The following is a 22,737-nucleotide window of genomic DNA, read 5'->3' as shown; positions in this document are numbered from 1 at the left end:
GAACAACAACACGTCTCCCAATAATACGTACATTTAAAATCTTAAAACAAAGAAATTATATTGTTCAACGGATTTCAACAATCGGAACATTTTCCACTCTTAGCACAGATACCGACGCACGTTAGAACTATTCAGGTTGTCATCGGCAGCCATACCGATATTTCAACATGCCACCGCGACATTAATACGCAAAAATATGTACATATGTTTTTGAACCGGTATGGCGTGTTTGTTAAAAATTTCTATATTTTATTTTGTCTACAGATTTTTATTGAAACTCCGTGTATGTAGGTTCCAGTACAAAATCTTTGACTTGAAATATTTGTTTAACGGCCACAAACGTCCGCTGCTGGACATAGGGTACCCAAGGGTCGCCACAATAACCAGTGTTCAGCAACCTGTGTCCAGCTGATTCCTGCGACTTTTAGCAGGTCGTTAGTACACCTCGTAGGAGACCTTCCCACACTGCGCTTTTCGAAATGTAATCGCTACTGGAGAAAATTCACCACCAGCAGCTGTGTATTCTACATGCAATGTGCCCACTGCCACTTCAATCTTGCAATCCTTCGGGCTATAAGTTGTACATGCCTATGGGTTCGGGTAACCTCTTAACACCAGGTGGGCCGTGAGCACGTGCACTCATCTAAGCAATAATAAAAAAAAATAAGCTCAAGATCAATGGTTCCTGGTTACCGTAGCCCATAGACACCTAAACATATATAGCCTTTGTAGAGAACGGAAGTGACACAGACAAAGATGGTCTATTGATTCCTATTCATGTTTACTACATAAACATTTTACATTTAATTTTGACGAAACAACAAAAGAGTCGGGAATAGATCTTATGGCATTAGGGTTTGGCTTGTTTCATCGGAGCGATACTTCTAAAATGACGTGTTACGCGGAGCGAAGATTTCGACTCCCAAGATAGCTAATGTCAGTCACCTGGTCATTTTGCGAATCTCCTCATTACTGATTGAATTTCCAATGGTCTTTAAGTGACATTAAGCATTCTCATGAAACCCATTATCCGCAGCCTCGTGTTTTTTTTAATTGCTTAGATGTGTGGACGAGCTTACAGCCCACCTGGTGTTAAGTGGTTACTGGAGCCCATAGACATCTTTAAGGTAAATGCGCCAGCCACCTTGAGATATAAGATCTAAGGTCTCAGTATAGTTACAACGGCTGCCCCACCCTTCAAACTGAAACGGATTACTGCTTCACGGCAGAAATAGGCAGGGTGGTGGTGGTACCTACCCGTGCGGACTCACAAACCTACTACCAGTAAAACGCCGTACGCCATTACCGACAACTTACACTGGTCAAAGCCTTCTGTCTTAAGCACTGCGGTATTTGGGACGAGAAGCTTTGCACAATATTGGCTTATCACTACATAGTATAAAACAAAGTCGCTTTCTCTCTCCCTATATCCCTATGTATGCTTAAATCTTTAAAACTACGCAACGGATTTTGATGCAGTTTTTTTAATACATAGAATGATTGAAGAGGAAGGTTTATATGTATAATAACATCCATTAAATAGTGGAGAAATCAATAATAAATTACAGTTTCCGAAGCGAAGCGAGGGCGGGTCGCTAGTAGTCTAAATACAGTAATATTATTGAATACTACTTCAATATTATTGAATCAATGGTAATTAATTATTTTTTAACATCAACGAGCTTTCTTCATTAGTGCTTCAATTCATAGCAGTCATCGCGTTCATATCATTCATTAATTACTCGAAGACTTGCGATTTCAATAACAATATAATTTGAAACGGTCTCCGTCTTTGTATTTTACGAATCTGGAAATCTGGAATCATCATCCTTAATTGAAATGCAAACAGTTTATTTTGCAACTCTGCTCAAAACTTTATTGCTGTTCGGATATCTGTTGAGTTTCGTGGGAGTCACATGCTACGCTTGTTTAAAGAGCCTGGAGGGGGAATTAATCACATTGGAATATTCTTTTGTTTTTTTTTAAATAGTACCAAGTATAATTTGAAAAGATAACATCACGGGAATATCTCATATCACGAGCAGAGCTAAAAGCGAGAAACATTTAACCGAATTGGTTCCAAAAAGAGTGAAGATAAAACATACACCAACACACAAAATGTATATGAATCATTTCATTCGTCATTTAATGTATACTAGTGGTCCCGCAGTAGTCGAAATTCGACTATAATTAACTGGAATTGTAATTTTGCACACTATTATGATTGTATTTTATACTTCTATAATCACAAATTTCGCCAAGAGTACACTATAAAAAATATTAACGAAGACAAACAATATTTAATCTATTCTCAATTTGACAACAGACGTCAAGAACCAAAGTTAGACAATAAATAGTATGCATGCGTGTGTGCGTCAAATACATGGTATGTAGTGAGTGTAATGTTTTCTTTATTGATTTAATGTATCTTTTATGCATTATTTTAAAAAAATATTAGCATTGTGCACTTCGTCTCTATATTCTCTATAAGTGTGGAAAATTTCATACTCCTCCGTCCGCGCAATTTTCGTAAAATGGGATACAAAGTTTTTGCTTCACGTATTAATATATAGATGACAGAGCGTGGCTGGTTCCATGGTCTTTATAACATGGTGACGTCAGCGTTGCTGACGCCATTCCCGTCATCATTGCCATTGCCTTCCATAGTGACAGTAATTAAGACTCACTTTTCCAATGAATTCCGTTAACTATATATTAATACGTTCAGGAAAAACTTTGTATCCCTTTTTACGAAAATTGCACGGACCGAGGAGTATGAAGTTTCCCCCACTTATATTTTTATATTATGCCTAAAATATTCATGAAATCAATAAAAAAATATTACACACACTACCATGTATTTGACGCACACACGCATGCATACTATTTATATATTTACTGTCAAACTTTTGTTCTTGACGTCTGTGGTCAAATTGAGAATAGATTAAATATTGTTTGGCTTTATTAATATTTTTCTATAGTGTAGTCTTGGCGAAATTTGTGATTATAGAAGTATAATCGTCTTTGAAAATAGAATAATAATAGTGTACAAACTTTTAATTTCAATTAATTATAGTCGAATTTCGACTATTGCGAGACCACTAGTAATAATAGTTATGTAGATAAGAAATTAAAATACTGTGCTCACCAAGTAATGCCATGAAGAATCCATACAGAACGCACATTGTGTGCCCGAAGATCCAACGATGGAACAGAGCCGAGATCAAAGTGAATGGATTCCCGAGAACGGACACGGAGAAGTCCGAGCAGACGAGGTTGAAGAGTATTATGTTCAGCGGTGTCCAGAGCTAGAAAAATAAGCTTTATAAATATCACAAATACAGATTAAATTGCTATGAACTGTTATGTTACAAAGTATGTTTTAAGAATGTTACCAATTTTACAAGCTTTCACGTTTTCCAAACAACTGTGCATTTTGAATAAGCTCACAGCGATTAATCCCATATCTCAAAGTCAACAGCGCTATTTAGTTAACGGTTTCTATAAATTCAAATTCAAAATCATTTATTTCAACTTAGACGTCAGTATGATACACTTGTTGAATGTCAAAATACAAATAACAATGTTAACTCTACCACCGGTTCCAAAAAAAGCCACAGTCCTGAGAACCGGCGAAACAAACTCAGCGGGCTTTTTTTTTTGTTTTTTCTCAAATATTTTCTTTTTTTTAAATAAATAAAAATATTTACAATAAAAGAAAAAACAAGTCAAAAAATACAATTAAAATAATAATAATAATAATGAAAAATGAAAAGGCCAGGAGCGAGAGCTAGAGCCATTAAAGTAGGTGGATTTTCATAGTATTTTTTCCGGTGTAAATATCGTCGCCTAACTAAAGAAAACAATTGAATTATAGTGGCTGTTTTTGTTTACAGAAATAACATTGATGGAAATAACATTGAAATAAAGACTTTCTCAATATCCAAACATGAGTACTTTCGAAGGAAAATAAACAGAAGGTGGAGTGTTACAGCCCGTGTAGATTCAGAGCCTGCCCAATAAATATCTTACAATAAATAAGTAATTACGAAAAACCTTTAGAACAGTATTTACTAAGTCGTTTTTCTCTTTTATAATTAAGATAAAAAGTATGTACATAAAATTTTGATTTACATCTATTTTGCCTACCTTCTATGCACTATTTAGAGATTACTGGGTATATTTTTGTTAATTTTTATTTTATTTTTTTATTTATACTTTATTTCAATTTAAAAAAAAAACTATAACATTTTGTTAATAAGAATTACCATCAGGCATATATTACATTTTTACATTACATTGCGTTACAATTTTTTTTCTTCCAAGTGCCTGCTGCAAAGGCTATTAATCAGGAGTCCCTCGATCTTGCTCGATATGACGTTCAGAAGAATGTTGCCACTGTCGCGCACTCAACGCAATAACGATGCACTTCTCTTACGCATTATTGCAAAGAAGTCATCGGTGTGAGATGTTGCAAACATTGAGGATGCACCACAAAAGCGCGGCAGTGACAACATCATCCTAAACGCATTATTATATTCAACACGTAGGGCATTGTAAGCTCCTCGCGTATATGTGGTCCACAGACTACTGGCGTAGAAAATTCTCGCAATAAGCTTTAAAAAGTTAATAGATAACAAATTATCGCTAAGATGGATCAACGAGCTACCACCCGGTTATAAGTGGTTATCGGAGATATGACCACATGAACGCCGTCATCCACTTTGAGACATGAGGTCTAAGTCTTAATTGTGCAGTATAACAGCCGTTAGTGTTAGTTAAGCTGCTTTCAGACTACGCTATACTATAGTGCCATATAGTATAGCAGTGTATACTTCACTACATAGTATAAAACAAAGTCGCTTTCTCTGTCCCTATATCCCTATGTATGCTTAAATCTTTAAAACTACGCAACGGATTTTGATGCGGTCTTTTTAATAGATAGTGTGATTGAGAAGGAAGGCTTATATGTATAATAACATCCATTAAATAGTGAAGAAATCAATAATAAATTATAGTTTCCGAAGCGAAGCGAGGGCGGGTCGCTAGTATGCAATAATATATAGTACAGTACAGTGTGAACGTGTCCATAACAATGTATGGCGCGCGATATTGTTGTGCTAAGAGCTATATACTATATGCTATTATATTATAGCGTAGTCTGAAAGCAGCTTTAGTGTATTGTAAACGTATTGCTCTTTTGCGGCAGAACTAGGCAAAGTGGTGGTGGCTACCCGTGCGAACTCACAAGACTATTTTTAGAGAATATTTTTTCGGGAGTTGTTTTTTTTATATTGTTGTATAATATATGTGTATCATGTCCTACAACGTATAAGACATTCGTGAACGTGTGTTAAGTACGTATTTTATTAATAAAACTTGTCTTCGAAAATAGAGTATCGCCATAGTCACGTTGCCCGATCGATATACGAGTACATCAAACGTCTTCTGCTTCAGACAACGATAATATCTAAACGACTGTACAAGTTGTGTTTGTAACAAAAACGGAAATATCCTTTTTGCTTTTTTTTTTTGTTTTCCTTCTATTAAACTCATTTATTGAGTGTCGATTTACACACCAAATACGCAAAATAAAGTGGAACAATCTTGGTGCTATCGGAAACACGAATATCCTATTCAGTCTATCTATGACAAGTAAGTCTAAGTAAGCTATAGCAATAAGTAAACATAAAAAAAAAATTAAAAAAAAGACCCAACATCATTCTCACCCCTCTTAGTTTTTTGTTTTGTCAGTATCCATAACAAAAAAAAAACAAATCTTTCACAGAATATTAAAATATAACATGCCCGGAAATCGAGCTTCGAAGACATAAAATGAAAAACCCGGGGGAGTCTCGATGTTCCGTGGCAATAACAGCGCTTCGTGTTTTTATGGCGCTGTTCCTTTCACCAATTTCGAATCTAAACAGTAAAAATTTAGAAATAATGCGTGCTCAAGATCTTCACTGCGTGAAACGAAACGCATATCCTCATTTTTATATTATCTGTGCATCTTTGCATTCAATCACGACTTTGGGGACTTTTTGGCGGGAACGCGAGGAGTGAAGTTGTGTGATTTGTTTTATTTTTTCTATTTAGTGTTTCTTCAGGTTTAAATGTGTAATAATGGTGGTTTATTAACTGTTTAATATCTGTGAAAGTGCACAAATGTGGGAAAATGAAACAAAGCTGCTGGACGTAACTTCTCGGGTTCCTCCAAAAAGTCCACTGAAAAAATCTCAGTAAATGACCACCATTTTACTGCGATTATATTTCATCCCATATCATCTCATTTCATTAAATTTCATCCCAGTTGATTAATGTCTCAAATTAATCATCTTCATTTCATTTCACTCTATATTATCATTTTTCATAAAATTAAGAATATAAAGTAAAATAAGACATGACTTAAAGGTCTTAGTTACCAGGTCATAAAATCTCTTAAAAAAAAAAAAATCACGACTTTGGCCTATATTAAATGTATAATCTATAACTTTGGCACCTTTTTTAATAATTTTTGGACTTTTTGGCGGGAACGCGAGGAGTTAAGTTGTGTGATTTGTTTGAAAATTTGTCTATTTAGTGTTTCTTCAGGTTTAAATGTGTAAGAACGGTGGTTTATTAACTGTTTAATATCTGTGAAAATGAAATAAATGTGGGAAAATGAAATAAAACCGCTGGACGTAACTTCTCAGGATCCTCCAAAAAGTCCACTAAAAAAATCTCGGTAAATGACCACCATTTTACTGAGATTATATTTCATCCCATACCTATCATATCAATCATTTCATTTAATTTCATCCCAGTTGATTAACGTCTTAAATTAATAATCTTCATTTCATTTCACTCCATATAATCATCTTTCATAAAAATAAGAATATAAATTAAAATAAGACATGACCTAAAGGTCTTAAAAAAATTTACGGCTTTTGCAGCTTTTTTATAAAGTTTCAATTAATCTAATTAATAATCTCGGATTAAAATTATATAAAATCACTTCCACAAGACCGACTTATTATTTGTGCCAAGCCTGGACGATGCGATTAAAAAAACTTAATAAATCTAACTTTAAAAAGTACACGTTGTCGGATGTAAAAATATAGATAATTATGAAAAATTGTTATTAAAAAATCTCGTTTTTTTTTGTATATTCATAAATGTTATCTACATATTAAAGAATTTTATTACTACTACCCTACCCTACTATTATGTTCGCTTTAGAAATTTGCACATATCGAATATTTCAGAGTTTTGGCCCTATCATGAATAAATTTGACTTTTAAACTAAAAGTTTGAATTTATATTTCACCCTGAGGTGAATCAATCATCTAATATAAATTCAACTTCGTGTTAAGATAAGCGTCATCAACTTCTTTGACATGTCTGCTGTGTACTTAATATTTCTTTACCATACGTGATATTAACATTTTTGCTTTATTATTCATTTGGGTTTTGACGTATTAAATGAAGTGATTAGTTGTCGTGGGCTTTATTGTTTTTAACGCCGTCGTTCAAAGGGGAATGCCCATTTCAGGCCCAAAGCGGATAATAGATTAGAGAAACAATACGTACTTAGTGCATTAATTTTGTCATAAATAACTTACTTTACTTTCTTACTTTCTTCCAAATAAGCGCCACTAAAGTTTACAATAAGTAGTTTTAAAAAAGTAACTCTATTGAAAAACCAAGGTTTTTTATTTTTGCGGGAAAAATATTGCCAGCATCAAAACCTTTTACGTATTAAGTAAACATTTTAAGTATTATCATTAATCAGTCGAATTTAATCGATTATAAGCTCATAAATAAACATCAAAGACATAGCCATTGGACTTTAACTTGTAACTATACTTGAGACCTTAGAACTTATATCTCAAGGTGGGTGGCGCATTTACGTTGTAGATGTCTGCGGGCTCCAGTAACCACTTAACACCAGGGTGGCTGTGAACTCGTCCACCCATCTAAACAATAAAAAAAACTTTACCAGTATTGTTATTTAAATATGTACAACTAAACTAAAACAAAAACATAAAAAATAATGTGTACTCGTAAAAAAAAAGACTAATAAATAAATCAATTATCGGTTATTTAAAAAAATTATCGAGATATGAATTTCATGTAATTATTTTTCTTTATACTGACAACACTGAATTTAATCTGACTGACTGACACTTCGCTTGCTGCTTGTGCTTGCGTTCAAAATGGATGTGATTTATTTTACTTTTATCAATAACGTTTCATACTACCACTGAAAAACATTGTGTGAATTGTGGTTTTAACCTGACCGAGATTTAAAACCGTGTATATGCTCTCCTGTGCTATTTTTAGATGATTTACTAATTGTGTATGAAGATGAAGAAAACAGATATTTAAAGAAGTATGTTTGTTTTTTTATACCCTAATAACTACAATTGGATAAAAATACATTAGGAACATCTTAAACACTAAGAAAAGAAAAGTTCTTGAAGTATCTCACAATCCGATACTTATTTATATAGAAAATAAACCTCAAAACGAAATTTTATTTTTATTATATTTTTTATAATAGTGGCGTCAATTTCAATATATTTTTTTAGATATCCAATACATTTAAGAATTTGAATCAGTCCATTTTTATAGTAATATTTGATGTCCATCTTGGGCCTAGCACACTATGGAGAGTGGGCATTCCTCTTTGTAAGTGTCTTTTCGACTCCAATCATTCGTCTAACTTCACTATAAATTCCATCGAATAGCGACAATCTCGACGGATCGCAACGGTTGCATTTCAACGATTTTCAATTTCCCTTGAATCTTTCCAATAAAGCGGGTCGTCGGAAGTAAAATGCTCTGAATATACGTCTTTTACAGTTCCGTATTAGAAACATAAAATTAATAAAAAAAAATCTTTAATTCCTGCGATCAGTCGCCATCATTATAATCAGGTGAGTTGCGAAAGGTCAGGGTTAGGTGAGGCAAAGTCAATACTCCATCTCCCCTTAATAGAATAGCGCATCGACTCTCTTAAGTATTTTAATCGTATTTGGCTGCAAGAGTATACTACTAACAACGGCTTTGGGTGAGCTATGAAGCGGTTCTTATAGTTGGCTGAGTATAAAAATTTATATACCTATTTTTTTTTTAATTCATGCAATTTATCTGTCGCTTGCATTTTTATTATACATATTTATTTTTTATAATTGTTGTTTTTTTTTGGGAGTCCGCACTGCTACATACCATTCTGCTTATTACTAATCTAATTGATATGTATAATTGAGACTGCGACAGTATCCATGAGTTAGATAACGATTTGGTAATCAGTTAACTGTGAGGTAAGTGTATTTGTGGTTATAAAATTTTAGTAATACATATTATGTTGTAATCTTATTAAAAAATTTAGCGTTCGATTCTGATAAAATCAAATCTATCCCAAAAGCTTTCTACCTTTATTTTAGTCTATCTTAAGTTTATCTCAAGAAAATCGCCATTTACAATACGTACCACCCTCGTTATTAATGTTTATATTAGTTTGGCATTTTTTTTTTTTATTATAGCGTGCAACAAAATAAATTCTACTTTATAGGAAGTTATCTTGGCCTAAAGGATAAGACGTCCGGTGCATTCGTATCTAGCGATGCAACGGTGCTCGAATACCGCAGGCGGGTACTAATTTTTCTAATGAAAAACGTATTTAACAAATATTCACGATTGACTTCCACGGTGAAGGAATAACATCGCGTAATAAAAATCAAACCCGCAAAATTATACTTTCCGTAATTACTGATGGTAGGACGTTTTGTGAGTCCGCACGGGTAGGTACCACAATCCTGCCTATTTCTGACGTGAAATAGTAATGCGTTTCGGTTTGAAGGGTGGAGTAGCCATTGTACTATAAAAACTGAGACCTTATTACTCATATCTCAAGGTAGATGTCTATGAGCTCCAGGTGGGCCACTCTTCCACTTAACTAAGGAATAAAAAAATAAAAAAATCAGCAACCAATATTTAATAAGTCTGCAGCTAAAAACCAATTGTTATACGCACAGATTATTATAATGCGGGATCATGAAATACGCATAAATTAATCACATAGCTTCGGCTCGATCCATGAAAAGCCATTTAAATATTTCATATAAAGTTCCGCCCCGTTTGTCTGAAGCGGAGATGAATCTAATATTTCAGTATTATGTTGACGTAGCCTCAGAAATAGCTACGTCATTATTAATGTTAAATGAAATTCGCTGTACATTTGAACACGTAAAATTGTTTAAACGTCTGTGTCTCCTCTGCTTTAGCGCATCATTCACTTGAATCTTTCAATTATAATTTTAGGGCGTAAAATGTACCGCTACAAAAACAATTTATATTTTTTATTTATTAGGTAAGTAGACGAGCTCACGGTCTACCTGGTGTAAAGTGGTTACCGGAGCCCATAGACATCCGCAACATAAATGCGGCCACACACCTTGAGATATATGTTCTAATATCTCAGTTTTTTTAAAGTACAATGGCTGCTCCACCCTTTAAACCAAAACGCATCACTGCTTCACGGCAAAAATAGGCAGGGTAGTGAGACCTACCCGTCGGGCTCAGAAGACGTCCTACCACCAGTATACATTATAGCAGTAGATGAGCAGTAAGCCGGTTCACTTATCTACACAGTAAATAAATAAAATCCCGAAAATTTACACGAAATAGTCTCACCTGTCGATCCTTGAACATGAGGAGAATGACCATCAAGTTGAGGAAAAACCCAAAGAAGCCGATTAGGAAGAGCACAAAAGCGGAAGCCACGTATCCCCATCTCGGCATGAGGAGAGGAAAACCCTCGTCGTAAGCCTTAGTCACTGTGTCGTTCATGTTTTCCAGAAACGACGTCATTTTCACTGCCCTCCACTCGCGCCTCGCCTGGTTTTCAAAACCATTCCCGATCTAGAAAGAAGAAAGTCATAAACAAACTGTCCACCTGATTACAAGAGTCGGCAGGCCAATAATGAATAAGGTTTTAGAAAAATATGCTGTTCCGACACTTTTGTAAGTAATAATGTGCTCTACAAAGTCGTAGTACATTATTTTATTTTACCATCAATAGTTTTCACAGGGCACGTGATGTAAAGAATATTTTAGGTATTTTTTTACACCTTGGATTACATTATTGGAGTTTTAGTAAGGCTCCCTAATCGTTTTCAAAAAAGATTATTGCCTATGTCACTCGGGAATAGTTTAGCTTCCAAACAGTGAAAGAATTTTTCAAATCGGTTCGGTAGTTTCGGAGCCTACTCAATACAACACACAAACAAATCTTTCATCTTTATAATATTAGTATAAATAAAACTAACTCATTAGCATCACAAAGAAAGATTCCGGGACCCATCTCGAAATACGAGGTCGTTCAACTTCAATTAGTACAATAAAAAAGATAAATAAAAAAGCAATATTCACCGTTATTATTGTCGGACTTTCATTTTATTTTCCCGTTTGATTGTTCGATTAATATCACTTCGACGACTTCGTACAGTGATCGTGAAACAGAAACAATGAGTAATTTACCCATGATCGGTTCCTGGTAGATTCCAAGAAATCTAGAGAATAATATATAATAATAGGGAAGCTAATTTTTTTTTTGCTTTTTGTTTTTCTTTGGGAATATTTTAAAATAACGTAAGGCTACTCTCTTCAATGCTTTTTCACGACTTTGTGAAAAAGCATTGATGATATAGGTTTTATACTCTTCTTCTTTCTTTCCTATTACCCTGCGCTCGGTTGTAGGGCTCGAATCAAATCCTTCCATTTACAACAGTCTTGGGCAGTTATTCACGTCATCGTCGACGTCATGTTATATATTTAATTTATCCTTTTGTTATTAACATTTCATGTTTAAAAAAACTGACTTTTCCAAGAAAATATTGGTAACACTAAATCTAGTCATTGGCTACTAAATAGAACAAAAATCAAAATCGACTAACAACAAACTAGATAAAATGGTGTTTAACCGTTTTGTCTTTGCCAACATAAATATATAGCCTTTTCGCATTATAAGTGTACAATTTCCAAACACATTCGAAATTGAGTTAATATGCGTAAACATTTTACTGGTGGTAGGACCTCTTGTGAGTCCGCACGGGTAGGTACCACCACCCTGCCTATTTCTGCCGTGAAGCAATAATGCGTTTCGGTTTGAAGGGTGGGGTAGCCGTTGTAACTATACTGAGACCTTAGAACTTATATCTCAAGGTGGGTGGCGCATTTACGTTGTAGATGTCTATGGGCTCCAGTAACCACTTAACCCCAGGTCCATTCATCTAAGCAATAAAAAAAAAGAACCTTTGTTTTCACCAGTATTTTATCCCATAAATACTGTCAAAAGAGCGTAGTTTAGTTTTAGTTTTTTTTTTTTAGTTTACCTATGCTTTGACTACTATTAAAAAAATTAATACATAATTTTATCTTACTTTAAAAGACAGTTAATGTAACTGGTAAAAAAAAACCAATGTTGCAAATATGATTAATATTAAAAATGTTACATGCTAAACCTTTATAACACTCTCCTGTAAAATTATTCAGCTTTGAAATTATCCAGTTTTAATGCGAGAAGACGATATGTTGTTTCAAAATTATAGCGGTAGCGCGGTCTCCGTCAATGTTCCTTCGGAGTTTTCCGATTGCGCTGAACTAATTTTAAGTGAAATAGATGTTTTTTCTAATTGTCTCACAACTTACAGGAAAAATCTGTCACGGATCATCTCCCAATTAAATATAAATTAATCTTAAGCAATGAATGAAATGTAATCAAATCTTAGTTGTATATATATATTTTTTTTTATGTTAATGTACTGTCGATTGCACCTATAATTGAGGTGACATCTGCCATGAACTTTTGTCAATTGTTCAATGTTTTATATTGATGATCACTCTGTTGGTGCAACTTAATAAATAAATAAATAAATAAAAATTCGTTTACAAGGCTTAATGAGTGACAATTAAAAATAATTGAAACTACCACTCGCGATCTGTGATATAAATGATCTATGTGTGGAAAAAATATAAAATTTTTCACCTGTCTAGATGGAAACGTTCAAATGAATTTACGAAAACGTGTTTTCATTAAAACTCTGCCAGTTGCGCGGTGCTTGCCGTAAAAATGAACAAAAAAATAATATTAAAAAAGTTTCACACCTCGACGAGCATCACATATTTTATTGCACACGACCCATCTGTTGTTAAACGGTTCCCGGAATTACTAGACAATTACAACGGGTTTTTTTTTAATTGCTTAAATGGGTGGACGAGCTCACAGCCCACCTGGTGTCAAGTGGTTACTGGAGCCCATAGACATCTACAACGTAAATGCGCCACCCACCTTGAGATATAAGTTCTAAGGTCTCAAGTATAGTTACAACGGCTGCCCCACCCTTCAAACCGAAACGCATTACTGCTTCACGGCAGAAATAAGGTACCTAACCGCGCGGACTCACAAGATGTCTTACCACCAGTAATTACGCAAATTATAATTTTGCGGGTTTTAATTTTTATTACACGATGTTATTCCTTCAACGTGGAAGTCAATCGTGATCATTTGTTAAGTACATATTTCATTAGAAAAATTGGTACCCGCCCGCGAGATTCGAACACCGTTGCATCGCTAGATATGAATGCACCGGACATCTTATCCTTTAGGCCACGACGACTTCGTGTTGAATGTTGACACTAATCTGAAAACGTGTGGGTCGAATCTGAACTGCCTTTTCTAATTACGGTCGACAGCGGCTTTGCGGTAGGCAGCGGCTTGGCTCTGCCCCTGGCATTGCTGAAGTCCATGGGCGACGGTAACCACTCACCATCAGGTGGGCCGTATGCTCGTCTGCCTACAAGGGCAATAAAAAAAAAAAAAAAAAACTTCAAGCCGTAACGTTTAGCTCCTCCTCCTTGCGTCGGTTTCCTCATTACTGAGGGTCGTGGTCATGGCCTTGAAACAGTTTGTTTTTTTATAATACACCGCCATCTGTTCCTATCTGCAGCTGAGTGCAGAGCATCGTGCACTGTGGTATCAAGGGCTGCACGAATCTGGTCCGTCCAACGGGTCGGGTTCCTGCCTCTTGGTCGCTTGCCCTCGACCTTTCCAGTGACCACCAATTTCTCCAAGGTGTCACTGTTTTTCCTTGCAATGTCTTTCTTAGCTACTACGCGACAGAAATAGGCAGTAATGTAACAACCGAATTACAAAACCAGGTTTATCCCTCGGAATTGGTATAATACTTTTACTGAATAAAAAGTTCTCCATCCTTTAGCATACCCCTGTAAAACTGTAGCGAAAATCTCATGATCATTCGCTTAGGCGTTAAGAAGTGAAACCGTAAAAATCCAATCTATATATATAAAAATGAATTGGTGTTCGTTAGTTTCGCTAAAACTCGAGAACGGCTGGGCCGATTTCGCTAATTTTGGTCTTGAATTATTTGTGGAAGTCCAGAGGTTTAAAAGGTAGATAAATATGAAAATGCTCGGATTTAAATAAAAATAATAATTATATTTTGGCTTTCATGTGTCCCCCGTCGGACAGTTTTCTTTTGTTTGTTTTAAGATTATTTTATACAAAAGCTTAGGTATTTTATTTATCGATTGAGGCACTACGCAGTCTGCCGGGTCAGCTAGTATATAATAATACTGACATCCGGAAATAAAATACCATGTAAGTTCAGCTAGCATTGGTAATCCTTAAGAACCTTATATAATATTAAAAAGAAGCACATTCACTGAACTTTTTCAGGGTTTTTTTTTTAAATATCTAAACAGTGCGTCCCTCTCGGATATCTCATGACCTTGTAAACTTTGTATAGATTTATGTTTTGAGGTCGATGGCTAGAGGAGTAAAGGAGGCCAATGGTAATTAACTGAGGTTAGCTTACACAAACTTTACCCACACCCTATGAGACCTTCGCATATTAATAGCCAGCGTAATTATCTAGATACAATAACGCTTAAGATATGAGAGAAGTGTAAATTCGTACGTAGCAATAATAGTTATATTTACGCACGGGTAGGTACCACTACCCCACCTGTTTCTGCCGTGAAGCAGTAATGCGTTTCGGTTTGAAGGGCGGGGCAGCCGTTGTAATTATACTGAGACCTTAGAAGTTATATCTCAAGGTGGGTGGCGGCATTTACGTTGTAGATGTCTATAGGCTCCAGTAACCACTTAAAACCAGGTGGGCTGTGAGCTCATCCACCCATATAAGCAATAAATTTTTTTTTGGAAAAGGGCTGGTTACTGCAATGTAATATAAATGAAAATGAAAAGAGTGATCGTTTGTTATAATAAATTGAAAATACTCAGAGGTATTTTGCTTTATGTCCATACTAGACTGTTTTAAATTATTATTGGTTTAACATTAATTGTTCGGAACACTAGTTAAAAGTTTAATTGCAAAGCAACAATTATCATGTATAATTTTATAATTTATTATTTTGTTTCTAAGGTTGTCAATAATAAACTGTCAGCTACGAGATGTGCATCCTAATTTTTTTATTGTAAAGTCTTCCTCCTCGGAAACCCAGGAATACCCAGGAAATAAGGGAAGTGATCAATGTTTAATTTTTAGGACATTTTAGTATTGTGTAACCCATTACTCTGTTTTTTGTTTAGATTACCCAGTACATACTCCTAGTATTTGTATTTGTGCACTAATAATAAGTGAAAACCAGGTTTGTCTGTTAAAACAAAAATAAATCATTATTTTGTGTTTTCTTCACTTATTATTGAGTTTTGTATTTACTATATTATAAGCTGGGTTAACTATGTGGTTTATTTAATGCGTTTTTGTTGGCATTTTTTGGCAAAAATCTATAGACGTTTTTCATTAATTTTCAATTACGTTAATTATAGGTACGTACATAATAATGTGACTATCTACGTTATAGTTCATTATTTCAATTTTTACTGCTATCAATGCCAGATTAACTAGCCCGCTTCTATCCAAATCCTTCTAAAATGAGTGAAAAAGATCAAAAGGAGTTAGTTAAAATACGAGCTGGTCTAAAAGGCCGATTGACTACATTCAGAAAGTATATCGAGGATTTGAGCGGTACGTTGAATCAGCAACAAGTAAATTAATTGCAATTAAGAATAGGTAAGATCGAATTATTATTTCAACAATATGACGTAATACAAACTAAGATAGAATACCTCGCTGACGATTTCAGCTCGCAAAGCACAGAGAGTTCTCTCTCTGTGATTTGTTACAAATCCCTTTCACAGGCTCAAGAGATTCTTTCTCGTAATTCTAAATTGTTACAAACCGATGCGCATCGTTTTGAGAGTCGTTCTCATGTGAGCAATCATCGCCTGGTTAAATTATCTACCCAATTTTAATGGTTCATATAACAACTGGTTGGAATTCCATGACACCTTGCAAGCGATCCCGACGACATGATACCACTTACTCCTGGGCATTTTCTCACTGGCCAGCCCTTTACTGCAACGCCTGCTGCTGAGTACAAGGACTGCTGGCTAAGCCATCTCACCAGGTTTCAGCGGTTAGAGCTTATGCGACAACATTTTTGGGCTAGATGGTCAAAGGGGTATATTAGTGAGGTGCAGCAAAGAACAAAATGGCGCACCAATCAGTCATCGCTGAAGCTTCACAGTCTGGTTGTGGTGATGGAAGACAATCTCTCACCACTTAAATGGAGACTGGGCCGCATAGTAGCTGTCTATCAAGGATCTGACGGAGTCAGCCGGGTCGCAGACATTCGTACCTCAAGCGAAGTCATCAAGAGGTCATTTAGTAAAATTTGTCCCCTGATTGCGGATTAGTTTTGGGTTAAAAGGAAACCTTTTAGCATCCGGGGGTATGTTCGGAACGCCAGTAAAAAGTTTAATTGTAAATTAGGCATGATGACTAATTTTCAAAATCTATTCTATGATATTCAAAAGTATCTATTATATCAAAAAGATATCATATTTCTGTAGAAAAAGGTTTTCATGCAATAAAATGAAATTTAAATTTAAAGTTTAAATTTTTTTTTATTGCCTAGGTGGGGTCGACCTCACAGCCCACCTGGTATTAAGTGGTTACTGGAGCCCATAGACATCTACAACGTAAATATGCCAGATATAAATTCTAAGTTTAAGGAAATCAAAATTCTAACTTTAGCGTCCCAATACATTTTTGAAAATTTATTGTACGTGCGTAAAAACATTGAAGAATTCCCCAGAGTCTGCGATTTGCATAATGTGAACACTAGGAACAAACATAGGCTTGCGTTGCCGGCGGCTCGAATTAAGAAAATAAGTAACTCTTTTAGGGGGCTGGGTGTACAACTTTTCAACAAGATCCCACAAAACGTTCAATTACTACCTGTTCATAGATTTAAGAAAACTGTCAAGGAACGTTTGTGCAACAAGGCATATTATAAAGTTAAGGATTATCTACTAGATGGCACTACGTGGGAATGAGGCGTTCGCTCCTGGCCTTTTCATTTTTCATGATTATTGTGATTTTGTAATTGTATTTTTGACTTGTTTTTTCGTTTATTGCAAATATTGTTACTTATTTAAAAAAAGAAAATAATTCAGAAAAAACAAAAAAAAAACCCCTGAGTTTGTTTCGCCGGTTCTTCTCAGGACTGTGGCTTTTTTTGGAACCGGTTGTAGACTTAACATTGTTATATATATTTTGGCATTCAACAAGTGTGTTATACTGACATCTAAGTTGAAATAAATGATTTTGAATTTGAATTTGAATTTAAGGTCTCAAGTATAGTTACAACGGCTGCCCCTTCCTTCAAATAGAAACGCATTACTGCTTCACGGCAGAAATAGGCAGGGCGGTGGTACCTACCCGCGCGGACTCACAACAGGTCCTACTACCAGTAAAAAAGAGGTTCTACCACCAGTAAAAAAACGCGCTAAAACGCTGTTCGGTGTCATGGCGTCGGTCATACGTCACGGCTCAGTTAGCTTCAGTACGTCACCATTTAAGTTACAAGAGGCAATTTCACGTCGCCATGGACATTCACATTACATAAACCAATCACCAATCAATCATCACCGTCAACAATATCTCTCCAAATTAAATCTATATTAGACAACAGTGAGATGATACAATACAATAGAAAACAGGAGGCATCTAAAATTCTGGAATGTACCTTGCTTAAAATTACAAAGAGCCCGCAATCATACAATGGAGTTCCCAAAAGCTGTTATTACTTAATTGATTTAATAGAAAAACATACCTGCTAACAAGATACTCATGTGTCTAAAGAAAATTAGATTAAATAACCCATTTAGAGAGCTTGCTGATGGCTTTTGTGGAACTTCTGTTGTGAAAATGGTAAACTATGATTATAAAATGTATTTTAGCGAGAGGTAAAGCGAAAACAATAGTTTTTTTGTTAAAATTGCAGTGATCGCGCGTAAGCTCAAACCAAACAAGATGACGTTTACTAAGGCGTGACGTAATTTGCTCTGATTGGTGTTTAAGCTATCATGGCTGATTGTTATATTTTGTAGATTTATTTTAACAAATAAATCATAAATCTCGCCATTAATATGAAAATAAATACATTTTTCAAAATCCTTGAATCCTGTTTCATTAGATCAGTTAAATATTATGGCGATACTTGACTATTGTCATCATGCCTATGTATATTTTTATATTTTTTTATTTTGTTTCTAAGGTTGTCAGAAATATGTCCTAATTTTTTTATTGTAAAATCTTCCTCCTCAGAAACCCAAAATATACCTAAGCAAGAAACCGTCCGCTACATTAATATACGGTTAGGTAGAGTAGAGAGGTAGGTTATTTCAACATATGAGGTTATTGTATAAAATAATAATCGATTCAAAGCGAGACCAGTTTCGACTGTTAATTTTGTACCAGTAAATATCTTAGAAAACGAATCGCCAGTGATCTCGAACGTCATAGAGCGAGATCGGTAGACTTGCCAGCTAAAATCGGTATATTGGTACTATTTTGTACCCAAAATCGGTATTTGTCAAAAAATATACAATATTCAATCAAATTCGTTTATTTATTGGGGAAAAAAACTTACAGACTAATTTATAACAATCATATTTAAGAATAATTATTTATATTGTTCGGCCATAGCTACAGTCATCGTCGAATTAATTTCAAAATCATAACAATTAGCTGTATTAAAGAGTCGTTTTGCATGTAATAGACCAGTGATTGACTCAGTAGACAGCCTATTTCACTGTTTTGTTTTCAAAAGATTAATATGTGACAATTAGCGTTCAACGTTAGCGGATGAATAGGAAAATGATAAAATATTAAGGGTGAAATTAGACAACAAGGGAAACATTTGAGTTTCATCGCCACGTTTTAATAAAGTTTACTTCATCCCAAAATAGTTCTACATCATTAGGAAATGTTTTGATTTATTCACAATTTCTTAAAATGCGCCACTCTATCGATTTCCTGAAAAACATTGCTCTGAATAATATTGGGAAAGAGCCTACTCTTAAGAAGTATCGAAGTAGTTTTGCCAATTTTAACATGTTTTGGATCAATAATGTCTAAAAGTGTCAAATCGGTAGAAAAATTGGGAGAATTTCCGTGTATACTCTGAAATCGTAGAAAAATCATTGTATTTCGGCATTTCGGTCAGTGCCCATATCGGTAGATATACCGAAAAACCGGTAGGTTCGAGACCACTGCGAATCGCGAACCTAAATCGCGCTAACGACATGTTCCCAAAAAGATGCCATTTAAACAAGCTTCGCAAAATAATATTTTGTAATCGTCGAACTCATTGACGTAAAACCTAGCTCTTATGCAAGAGCATTCGGGTGATGGAAGGCCGGCTCTCCTCGACCCACGCTGGCTCTGGCCTAGCGGGGTATTCAGGGGAAGACCGGTGATTTCCTACTAAAAAAAAAGCTCACAACATCAGCCCGCTGAGTTTCTCGCCGGATCTTGTTACTTGTATACGCTAGTATTCGTGAATTCTCAGCGAAAAAACCACCCTTCAGCTGTTAGGTCTCCTCCAGAGGCGATTGGCAGCTGTTAGCAAACCCCACCTATCCTGGCTGAGCCCGGACCGGCCCACCTGTCTTGGTGAAACTGGATCTCTTGTGAGTCCGCGTGGATAGATACCACCACCCTACTATTTCTGCCGTGAAGCAGTAAAGCGTTTCGGTTTGAAGGGTGGGGCAGCCGTTGTAACTATACTTGAGACCTTAGAACTTATATCTCAAGGTGAGTGGCGCGTTTACGTTGTAGATGTCTATGGGCTCCAGTAAACACTTAACACCAGGTGGGCTGTGAGCTCGTCCACCCATCTAAGCAATAAAAAAAGAGAAAGGCCTCAGGTCTACCAGTAATTCGTTCATCCCAAAAAAAAAAACAAAAAACATTCGTACCGTCGGTCTATCCAGCAATAGCAGCCACTCGGTTGAAGGTCTTTCTTTTTTTCTATTTTACTTTAGTTTCTGATAAAATATAGTCTAGACTGAACTGATTTAGTCATAACCCTTTGCCCTAAAGCCCTAAATCCAATTTAATTAGTTAACGTCGTTTTTAAATTTGAATAAAGAATTAACCAACCAAAATATAGTTCAGGTAGGCAGGCGTATTTCATAAATTAAGCCATCGTTACTGCTAAGCGTGACCGGGTTTTGTCGGTTATAAATATTAAAGTTTTCAATTTTAGATTAATCAACTAAACTAAATTAGTGGGATGTATATGTTACCGGCAATCTGTATAATACGGTATTCTATACAAATACTTGGCAATGTATAGAATACCTAAAATGTTAAGGTAATGTATAGATGAAGTATTTGTGATTTAATACTTTGCCTAGGCATTCTATACAATACCGAATGCGCTGCCGGCAATGTGTTTAAAGACGATAGTAGGAAAGGGAGAGTGCGGGCTAGCAGTAAACGAGGTAGGTACTACTGTTAGAATCCCTGTTCCGGAAGTCGACAAAGGTCGCGGTGATGCTCGCAATAAATTGGTTGTAGTCTTACAAAAAACGGATGACGAACTTTACAAAATTGGAACAAAACAAGGTGTTGTAAAGACGTTGTTTTCAAAGACAGCAGTTTAAAGTTTGTCATCATCAATTACTTTTATTTTTATTTTTTTATTGCTTAGATGTGTGGACGAGCTAACAGCCCACCTGGTGTTAAGTGTTTACTGGAGCCCATAAACATCTACAGCGTAAATGCGCCACACACCTTGAAATATGAGTTCTAAGATCTCAGTATAGTAACAACGGCTGCCCCACCCTTCAAACCGAAACGCATTATTGCTTCACGGCAGAAATAGGCGGGGCGGTGGTACCTACCCGTGCGGACTCACAAGAGGTCCTACCACCAGTAAAAAGGTACCACCGCTCCGCCTATTTCTGCCGTGAAGCAGTAATGCGTTTCGGTTTGTAGGGTGGGGCAGCCGTTGTAACTAACTATACTGAGACCTTAGAAACTTATATCTGAAGGTGGGTGGCGCAAATTACGTATTTCATTAGAAAAATTTGTGCCCGTCTGCAGGATTCGAACACCGGTGCATCGCTACATACGAATGCACCGGACGTCTTATCCTTCAGGCCACGACGACTCTAAGCTCTCTTACTTACAACATTGATAAATACAGGCCCATATATAGTTATTTTACATATTACCGGTGGACCAACAGGTACTCTATACAATACCTAGGAATTGTATACATTACCTAGGTATTGTATAGAATACCTGAATTATAATATAGATTGCCGGTAACATCCATATAATTTATTCACCAAAATTTAAATTCTTGTCATAATTAAACTACTACTAAATCTGTAAAATCTATTTAATCACCACCTAAGCCTTGACCTCCGGTCTGCTGAATAATACCCGTTTGTAGAAATATCCTACAATCTAATTAATTATATTGGTTGAGCGACCTAAATAGTCCTCGGTGGTCAAAAATCAGTTACGTCACATAACCAGAAACTTAGTTAGCGCAATACGAAATTCACACAATCTCAAAGCCTTAGAAACTTTGCGGCAAATGATACAGCTTGCTCACGCAGATGTTTGTGTTTGAAATTCCAAAAGCTTTCAGACTAATACATCCTATCTCATGAAGTTTTGGTAAAGCAGACGAACAGCCAAGTATTTTGCTGAGCGACATATACTACATTCCAAAATAAAATAAATGAATATAACAATCCTAAATAATTTTATTAAAAAAATTAAATAATAAAAATTATAATTGTAAATATACATGCCTTACCAAAAACCGATTTTGATGATTATTGTTTAAAAAAGATATTCCAAAACAAATTAATATACACTATATTCATTTGTTCATCTTTTTTAAACAATAATCATCGAAATCAGTTGGCGTGATATTGAGTTATTGGGTTATTCATCTATTTGTCGCGCACGTACTTAATGCAAATTTAAGACTTATATGATTTTCTCATGTATACCATTATCAGAATTGGACTAAATTGAAATGGGACCACACGGGAAGCGTCAGCTTTCTAATAAAAAAGAATCATCGATTCACCCACTCAAATACTATGAGGTAACAAACATTCAAAAAAAAAAAAACATACAGTCGAATTGAGAACCTCCTCCTTTTTTGAAGTCGGTTAATAAATAAATCCTAAATTAGTGGAGTTTAACATTCGGAAACAATACGTTTAAGAAGTGAAACATCTACTTTGTTCCTTAAAAAACTTCAAACGATCTATTAAAACATTTCCGCTATAATTTGGATGCATGATGCTTAATTACGAATTCTGAT

The 22,737-nt window shown here is 35.4% G+C and overlaps 1 protein-coding gene across 1 annotated transcript in view; it reads right to left on the bottom strand.

Moving 5' to 3' along the window:
• Positions 1–22,737, bottom strand: part of LOC101740290 (parapinopsin) — an 87,162-nt gene that overhangs the window by 19,007 nt on the left and 45,418 nt on the right. The window contains exons 2-3 of the mRNA XM_021349362.3: positions 10,681–10,908; positions 3,149–3,308 (exon numbers count right to left, since the gene is read on the bottom strand). Coding sequence (XP_021205037.1) covers positions 3,149–3,308; positions 10,681–10,857 — 337 coding nt within the window. The 5' untranslated portion in view covers positions 10,858–10,908. The remainder of the gene's footprint in view (positions 1–3,148; positions 3,309–10,680; positions 10,909–22,737) is intronic.

Source organism: Bombyx mori, chromosome 18, assembly GCF_030269925.1.
Source record: "Bombyx mori chromosome 18, ASM3026992v2".
Taxonomy (NCBI): domain Eukaryota; kingdom Metazoa; phylum Arthropoda; class Insecta; order Lepidoptera; family Bombycidae; genus Bombyx; species Bombyx mori.
The sequence above is the reverse complement of the archived record's forward strand: the minus strand, read 5'-3'. Positions and strand labels throughout refer to the sequence as shown.